Source organism: Phyllostomus discolor, chromosome 6, assembly GCF_004126475.2.
Source record: "Phyllostomus discolor isolate MPI-MPIP mPhyDis1 chromosome 6, mPhyDis1.pri.v3, whole genome shotgun sequence".
NCBI classification, from domain to species: Eukaryota; Metazoa; Chordata; class Mammalia; order Chiroptera; family Phyllostomidae; genus Phyllostomus; species Phyllostomus discolor.
The window spans coordinates 130,527,161-130,536,545 of NC_040908.2; the positions used below are offsets into that span (position 1 = coordinate 130,527,161).

Here is a 9,385-nt window from a genome sequence, read left to right on the forward strand (position 1 = left end):
CCTAGACAAATGTGAAAAATAAATAGCAAATAAAGGGGATAAATTTTTCATGAAATACCTCTGTTCATTCAACAAACATTTTTCAAGGCACCAATCATATCTCGTGTGTGTGATCCATTACAGTCATTTTGACTTACATGTTTCTTCCAAGTGTGGGTCTGTGGGTACCGTTTCTCTTTTGAGACAAGTAATGAATGTACTTGGAGAATTAGTTATGTATTTCCCTCATTTTAGTCCATAAAAATAATTCTTTTTACTTTTAAAATTGTGATCATTTTATCACAAGAAGGGAAATATGAATGTATTATCTTAATCTTAAGGTGACTTTGTGAGTAAGACGTTGTCCCCATGTATAGATTAGAAAACTGAAGCACAGAAATGCTGAGTAAACTTGCCCAAGGTAACAGGTAGTAGAGTCAAGGTTTGAACCTGAACTCTGGCCCATAATTGTACAGTATAAAGTGCAAGCAAGTGAAATGTCTCGTTAATCCTTTCTTTAAATGTATAACTCAAGCTCTAATTATTTATGTTTCTAGCCATGCAAGTTTCTGCTGGATGCCGTGTTTGCTAAAGGAATGACTGTACGGCAGTCAAAAGAGGAGTTAATTCCTCAACTCAGGGAGCAGTGTGGTTTGGAACTCAGTATTGACAGGTAAAGTGCAGTTACGGTGTCATTGGAAGGACTGTGTGGTCAAATGATACGAATTGGTATGATTTTCTAAAACTAGAAGAATTAAAAATTTCTATAGTATTCAGAATTTTAGTACTGCAAATTAGTTTAATAGAACTAAGCAAAAGTACTAGAATTGTGTTCAAATTTCCTCTGTAGAATACTATTAAATTTGAAGTATTGGGAGAGTTTTATTTTCTCCAGTTTTAATGAATAACTGCTTGACTTAAGCATAATTTGTTTTTCCTTGATGTTAGATCAATGTCATTTTTTTAAGTCAAAAATTTCAAGTTATAGTATTTTAAAATGTCTTATCATATTTGTAGGTTTCGTTTAAGGAAAAAGACATGGAAGAATCCTGGCACTGTCTTTTTGGATTACCATATTTATGAAGAAGATATTAATATTTCCAGCAACTGGGAGGTTTTTCTTGAAGTTCTTGATGGTATTACTAACATTTTTTGTGGGGGAAATACTGGTTAGAAATGCTCTAGAATTAAAACTATAGAAGCCTATAGCTTTTTAAATCAAAGAATGAGGTTTTTTCTGTATTTTCTCTGGATCCCATTTGCCTTTTAAATGTTTCTTTTTTCTCTGATTTTTTAGAATACTATTGCTTCTTACAGGGATGTTGCAATTTCAAGGTTATATTTTTAGTATCTTTTACAGAAAATGTTTCTAATATTTTCTTAGCCACATTTGGTGTTTATTTTCTTTTTTCATTATGGCTTATTTTGTTTTGAGGATGTGCTATTGATAATTTATCAGAGATTTAGAGAATAATGACTATATTAGTTTCCTAGACTGTCATAGTGAAATACCACAAACTGGGTAGCTTAAACAGGAGAAATTTTTGGCCTCACTATTTTGGAGGCTAGAAGTCTGAGACCAAGATGTCAGCAGCGGTGGTTCCCTCTGAGGGCTATGAGGGAGAATTTGTTCCATGCTTTTCTCCTCACTTATGGTGGTTTGCTGACAGTCTTTGGTGTTCCTTTCTTGTAGATGTATCATCTTGATCTCTGCCCTTATATTCCCATGATGTTCTCCCCTGTCAGTTTATCTATCCCTATCCAAATGTCCCTATATTATAAGGACACTAGCCATTTTAGATTAGGGCCTGCTCTGGTGACCTCATTTTAACTCAATTACCTCTCTAATGACCCTATACCAAATAAGGTCGCATTCCGAGGTACTGGGCAGTTAAGACTTCAGTAAGTCTTGGTTGGGGGAGGCACAGTTCAACCCGTAACAGTGACCTAGAGAGGTGCTTGTGTTTGTTACACACCGTGGTTTTAATGGTCAGCATTGGTATATTTAAAGTACTGGTTTTTGGAGGAGGCAGTGTGGGAAAGTTGGCTTTTAGGAGGTGATATCAAGGGAAACAGCTGGGTTTCTATATTCTTTTGTGACTTTGCTGTCACTTAGATTTTGATGTTCCTTTTTTCCATAGAAGTTAATATATCATAAATTCTGGATGTTTCTGCATATGATTGTGATAGCTTTCAGACACTCAGTAATACTAACTCTTCACCTATTTCAGGACAAATTTGGTTTAAATTTCAATGGTTGAAATTCTAATTAATTGACAAGTTATGGAGAGAGTGAAAATCAAGAAGGATACTGTATGCTATCATGCATAAGGGAATGCTTCAGATTGTAATTCCTTCTCTAAGGGGCTGGGGCCTTAGAGAATACTCACTGTGTCTGGGTAGGCCAGGAAGAGATCATGAAGAACACAGAAGTGACCCTTCTTAGGGAGGATTGAGTTTGAATTAGCAGAGATGGATTGGCCAGAAAATGTCACTGAAAGGTGGGTGCCTGAATCAGTATCATTCCAGTATATATTTTAGCATCAAATAGTTGAGTAAGAAGTAAGTCATGGAATTAAATCTAAGAAGCATTTATTAACCTATAATTTGTCAGACACTGCTAATTCCTAGTGCTACAAAAATGAGTAAGAACTAGTGATTGCTCTCCAGATGTACATAGTCTGTGGGTGAACCAGAACTCAAAAGCTGTAATTCTAAAATAATAGGTACTAAAGACCGAATCAGCACAATTTGTTCTTGTACAAACTAGAGAGAAAGGTGACAGTTGAGCCGGGCTTTGAAGAATCAGTAAGTTTGGGTGAAAATGTAGAGGGAATGATTAATGAGATCGTTTGAGTGAAAAAAGGAGGTAAAGTGAAGTCGGTTTAATTACAATTTTAGATTGTGGGTAATAACCAGTAGAGAGGCATAGATTTCAGATCCAGAGAAGAGAGTAACTGGTGGCCAACAGAAAGCAGGAGAGAGTGGAATTAAGAATACAGGTGGAAGGAGAGCTTGCAGAAGAGTTAGGAGTTATCTTTTGAGACTGAAGAGGAGAGTAAATTTTATTCTCAAAAACTCCTGGGGATAATTGGGCATAAAAGCTCAATTTTTAAGAGTAATGCTTGAGGTAAATCTTTTTTTTTTTTTTTTAGTCAGGCAACATAGAAAATGTTGAATTATGAACCTGTAGAGAAAATGCAGTGATAACTTAATCTTGCATGTTCACAGGAGTGGAGAAGATGAAATCCATGTCACAGCTTGCAGTTTTGTCAAGACGGTGGAGGCCTTCAGAGATGAAGTTGGATCCCTTCCAGGAGGTTGTGTTGGAAAGCAGTAGTGTTGATGAGTTGCGAGAGAAGGTAAGTTCTTTTTAAACAAAATTACCTAGTATACATTTTGTATTTTCCCCTGTGTTGCCTAAGAGGTAGCATATGAAGTGAGTGCCAAATACTGCTGCAGTAACCTTTCTTTGTCTCTGTCACATTTTGTGGCACCTTGAGCCATACATTCCAGTTATTTCTTAGAGCTCCTGATTCCTTGAAAAATATCTTTGGCTTTGGGGCCATCCAGAAGTAGACCGTCAATTTCTGTTACTTGGATCAACTTTGTCCTAAGTAGTTAGGATTAGCTCAGAGTTACCAGAGTAAATTGCCATATGTTTTTTTGTTTTTTGGGGTTTTTTTTTTTTTGGATAAGGGAGATAGGATTAGATAGAGAATGCAGGTGAAGGTCTCTTTTGAATATTTTACTTATTTTTTTAAAGATTTTATTTATTTATTTTTAGAGAGGGGAGGGAGAAAGAGAGAGAGAGAAACATCAATGTGCGGTTGCTGAGGGCTGTGGCCTGCAACCCAGGCATGTGCCCTGACTGGGAATTGAACCTGCAATGCTTTGGTTCGCAGTCCGTGCTCAATCCACTGAGCTATGCCAGCCAGGGCTGAATATTTTATTTTTAAAGGTGGGATTTCTAAAGATCTCTGGGGAAAGAGTGAATTGTTTATAAGTGATTCTAGGACAACATTTTGGAAAAACTTTTATTTTGAAACTTTACACCAAACACAAAAATAAATTCTAAATATATTAAATTTATATTAAAAATGTAATGAAATTATAAACATACTAGATGAAAAGATTTTTATCATCCTGGAGAGGAAAAGATATTTTTAATCATGATATCAGAAGCTACAGAAAAAAAAATAGACTTAACATAAAAATTAAATCTTTTGCATAACCAAAAAAAATTTTTTTATACAGTAAAAGTTAATAAATAATTTAGTTAAAAAGTAAGAAAGGGACAAAATATTTGAAACATATATGAAACATGATGTCCATAATTTATAAGGAGCTACTACATTAATAAGAAAAAGATGAATAATCTAATTTTAAAATGGGCAAAGAACATGAATAGGCAATTTGTTGAAGAAATAAAAGTTAAAACAACAGTGTTGCACCTCTTAAATTGACGAATATTTAGAAAATCAGTGAATACCTAAAGTGAAGTAATGTAATTTTTTAAGGTTTAGTTTGGCATTATCAACATTCCACATGTACAGTTCCACATCTAAGAACTCAGTCCAAAGAAATGCTTGCAGAAATGTGCAAGGATGTTCATGGCGGTATATAATGTGGCATTGTGACTGGCAAGAATTAAAAACAGGCTTACTGTTTTATTTCCATCCGCTGGAAATAAGGTAGTTCAGTGGTTGAAGAGAATTGGTTACTCCATATCTTATTATTATAATAGGATGATTATCCTTATAAAATAAAGGTATTATGTAGAGATATTTTATAAAGTTTTGTGTATTTTTAAAATGTTTGCATAATTTATAAAAACATAGGAAAAGCTCTGGGAGGAATATACTAAACAATATTTCTGGGACATAGCATTTGCAAAGTAAATAGAGGGGAGAATTCACTTTGTCCTTTTTTCTAATTTTTTTAATCAAACATACTACCTTTTCTTGAAAAAAATCAAGTTATTTGTATGTTGGGTAAAAGGAAAATAACTTTTTTAAACAAATGTATATGTTAAACTCATATAATGTTTCCTTTCACAGCTTTGTGAAATCAGTGGAATTCCTTTGGAAGATATTGAATTTGCCAAGGTAAAGCCCTGAGAATGTTTGCACCAGGTTACTGTTGCTCAATAAATGTGGCTAATGGCACGGTTTATTCCTTCATTCTTCCTTAGGGTAGAGGGACTTTTCCCTGCGATATTTCTGTCCTTGATATTCATCAGGATTTGGACTGGAACCCCAAAGTTTCTACCCTGAATGTTTGGCCTCTATATATTTGTGATGATGGTGCAGTCATATTTTATAGGTAATACAATACGCACAGTGTTTCTGTTGTTTCTCATAATGTAACATTTTTGTTTTGTATAAGGGTCTTGTTTTTCATAAATACCTTCACTGTTGTTATGGTAGAGAGTGGTTCTGACCCATAGAAATACAGTGAGAGCCACACATTTCATTCTGAAATTTTCTAGTAGCCACATTTAAAAAAGTAAAAAATAACAGGTGACATTAATTTTAATAAAATATTTTTAACCCAGATGTCCAAAATATGTTTACAACGTGTAACCAATATAAAAAATTACTTGAGTTGTTTTACACTGTTTTCTTGTGGTAAGTCTTAGACATCTCATGTGTGTGTTACACTTCCAGCACACTGCAGTCTGGACCAGGCGCATCCATAGGTGATCAGTAGGCACACGTGGTTACTGACTAACGTGTGGACAACATGGATGTAGAAGAAAAGGAAGTCACTGGAGCCTTGGCAGATATGGGCTCAAATTTAGCTTTGTTGTTTACCTGACTCCTCATCTGTAAAGTGGCAGCAGTGATGTCAGCCTTGCAAGATTTTGAGAATTAAGAGTTTTTGTCACATTTTCAAAAACTGGCACAGAGCTTCCTATTAAGTGGGTGTTCGATAAATGATAACTGTTATACTGATAACATGGAAATTATGCAATTTTTTACAAGTGAGTGCTATGCTAATAAACACATTAGAAACCTACATCTTAGTATATGAGATTAATTTCATTGGTGACATCAGATTCTGTTTTCTCACTGAGGAGCATTATATTAATAGAGGCATAAATTAATAGAGGCAGATGATTCTCCTGGTCTAATATGTCATTAATATTTTAAATGTAGGGATAAAACAGAAGAGTTAATGGAGTTGACAGACGAGCAAAGAAATGAACTGATGAAAAAAGAAAGCAGTCGACTCCAGAAGACGGGACATCGTGTAACGTACTCACCTCGGAAAGAGAAAGCACTAAAAATATATCTGGATGGAGCACCAAATAAAGATCTGACTCAAGACTGACTCTACTAGTGTAGCATTTTCCCTGGGGGATTCTGATTTTAATTAGACGGTTCACTGCTACTATGTAGTGCCATTATGGCCAGACATGGTTAGGGGTAACCCCGTGACACCAGCACTGATTGGACTGCCTTTCACCAATCAGCAGCCCAGTGCCCAATGGGCCACTGTTTTGACTTGGAATCATGTTGTGCACTATAGTCAAATGTACTGTAAAGTAAAAAGGGATGTGCAAAAAAATAAAAACAAAAAGCAAAACCTGCTACTAGAAAGGGGGAAGGGGAATGAGCAAACGTCTTTTTTGCGGACAAATGTGCGCATAGCCGCTAGTAAAACTAGCTTCAAACAGGATTCTCATAGTTTAATAATAAAAGCTGTGCAAAGGCCATGAATGAATGGATTTTCTGTTTATTTCACTGATACACACATTACCTCATTGACAATTTGTAAGTAAATGCAACGTGTGTTGACTCTTGGAAAGCAGCAAAAACAGGAGCTGAAGAAAGAAATTCTTAGAACCAGCCGTAACCCAGTCAAGAATTGTGAAATTGTGTTTTTTTGTTTCATTTTTTGCGAAGTGTAAAGAACATTATTTTGGAACATCAGAACATTTCCTTTAGACCACTCCCAGCAGATGGCAGCTCAAATTGCTGAATATTGTAATTATAACTGTACTTAAGTTATGGATGTAGAGAATACTTTTCACTCGTTCATTCAGCATGTAAATAAAATCGATCCTGTTGAGTTAGCACAATGGCAGTTCCCCCACTTCCCATCATGATGTACATTTGTGTACACCAAGAAGTATAGCGGTCTCTGTAAATGTATTCCTCAGTGCTGGGTTCCATACGATTGTATTTGCCCCTGTTAATGAGGTTTTTCTGTTCAGTGACTTCAGTTTTATTTCTTTTTGTACATTACTTTTGAAATATACTTCAAGTTTGAATCTTATAGAACCCTTGTAAGTCCCAGTTTAATTTTGGGCATTGATTTGTAGTTACATGTAGTTTGACTTTGGGGAAACTTCTTACCATCATGTGGAATAAACTTGCTAGTAAGTCAGGTCATAGCACAGGCTGATGCAGTCAACATGATTTCATTGCAAAGTCTATTAGAGTCAGCAAGTTTTTGCTTTGCTAAAAACAACTATTCAAGGAACACAATTATACGTAAATTTTGAAAATGCCATCTAATTTATAAAAATAAAGAGGTTTTGGTAAAACTTTTTCATGCCAGATGCTGTTTACAACAATGAACATGCCAATAAAACATTTGTTCATTCTGTTGTGTTATTTTAGTCATTAAACTTTTGTGGACGAAGAATTGGGTTTAAGAACAGATTTGTTTTCTTTAAATACAACATTTTGTAATGTGTACTGAATAATTATTTCACTTCTGTGATAGGATATGTTTACAGTAAAGTTCTCATAAGAGATGAAAAGATGTTAATATTTAACTTTGGAGGATCCTGTCAATACTACAAAATCAGATTTTTACTTTTTTTCCTTTTAAGAAATATATAATTAGAAAATAATATTAGAGGTTAGCTCTGCAGTTTGAATATAATAATTGAGAATTTCTTACTATAGCTTAAAAGTCTTTTGGCATCCACAAGGGAAAATCTTTTCTAAGGTATTTTTCTGGCTAATTTTTATTTCATGTAAACTATGTAGCATTCTGCTCAGTGTGAAGTACTGTTCTGAGTTTGCATTATGGCATTGGTGGTATTCTCAGAGGAAAACTGGAAGCCTTGTGGTGAGTTGTCTTTCAAGGTCACCGATTTTCTGATGTAACGTGACAGCTCTTTGGTTCTGATCCAGGCCTGCTTACTTGGGACATGGGGGCTAATAAATGGGGTTTCTGCTTTCAAGAACTGACTGTGGAGCAGAGGAGGCTGATCAGTAAACAAAATTGGTTGTGGGCTTGTTTGGTTTGGTTTGGTCTAGTGTTCCTACAGAGTAAATGGTAAAATTATTCTTCTGTGCCTTCTGCCCTGATTTTTGTTTTGTGTTTGCTACTTCTAATTGCAGGCATATTACAAATACCAAGAGTAAAGAAAATACATTTCATTACAGAGAATAAAGCTCTCTTGCTTTTCAGTGCCTGCTGGAGAACACAATGTTGCACTTTAGTAATTTCAGAAAAGGGTGCGCTGAACTTTTCAAATGGACTTGTAATAGGAACAGTGGTTTATGTAAAGGAGGCAAACATGAGCCCGCCCCCCTCAGATTCAAAAGATCAAGTGAGTACACAGGAGGCCAAAAGGCAGAGCACTAACTGGATCAAGTACCCAAGCTGGGCAGGATGTGGAGCCTGGTCATCACTCATCAGCCTGGCCCTGCTCCCCACAGGCCACACCAAGGTTTTGAAGTGTTCTTACTGTGGGGCAGATGGGGTTATGTCTACCGGCACGTCTTGTGAGAACCAAATACCTACATTTCTGAGGCAGGTGTTGAAGATGAGGGGTGCATTCTGGCCAAAGAAGGAAAAGCTGTGCTTTTGGGACCCTACTGTGGTGCTGTGGTTACCTGGCACGTTCGCTAGTTGAAGGTCTGCTTCACAAGCTAAGGAAGTAAATGGATAGCAGCCACAATGAGAAAAATAGCAAGTGAAGGCTCCCTATAGTAGAATGTGCGGTGCTCTCTCCTGTAATGTAATGGAAAGTACTTCAGGGTTCTGAGGAAGCAGGGGTGACCCTATGCCACAGCTAGAAAATGGTCAAGGAGCTGTTGGTTGCCAGGCCGCACTGTTAGGAATGGTCTTGTGATGCGTCTCCAGGCCGAGAGAGGAGAGAGCTGCCAATGTACACTGTGGTCTAAGCTAAATGAGTGCACTGCGTCTGAAAGTGACTTGTGAATGTATGGAATACAATAAAACCTTTTATTCTGGTTCATTCGCTAGTATTTCCTTTTTAATTGGCTACTGAAGCCCTCCCTCTGAATTTTTCCTTTTATTCAGAATTGAGACCCTAACCAGTTGTTTTGCTGTTGTGACTTGCACATTGTAGTCTAGAGCACATGGAGTAGAAGAGAATCTGAAGTAGCAAGTTGTTTGCTAAATAAAACTATTCCAC

At 36.2% G+C, this 9,385-nt stretch overlaps 1 protein-coding gene across 2 annotated transcripts in view; it reads left to right on the plus strand.

The window, feature by feature from the left end:
- USP47 (ubiquitin specific peptidase 47) overlaps positions 1 to 9,385 on the plus strand; it is a 107,435-nt gene extending 98,050 nt beyond the window's left edge. The window contains exons 23-28 of one of the 2 annotated variants that reach the window (XM_028515548.1): positions 537 to 652; positions 997 to 1,115; positions 3,211 to 3,341; positions 5,040 to 5,087; positions 5,174 to 5,304; positions 6,141 to 9,205. In XM_028515548.1, the coding sequence (XP_028371349.1) occupies positions 537 to 652; positions 997 to 1,115; positions 3,211 to 3,341; positions 5,040 to 5,087; positions 5,174 to 5,304; positions 6,141 to 6,315 (720 nt within the window). In that variant the 3' untranslated portion in view covers positions 6,316 to 9,205. Of the gene's footprint in view, positions 1 to 536; positions 653 to 996; positions 1,116 to 3,210; positions 3,342 to 5,039; positions 5,088 to 5,173; positions 5,305 to 6,140 lie in introns of both variants that reach the window. The other variant, XM_028515547.2, reaches the window with a different exon arrangement.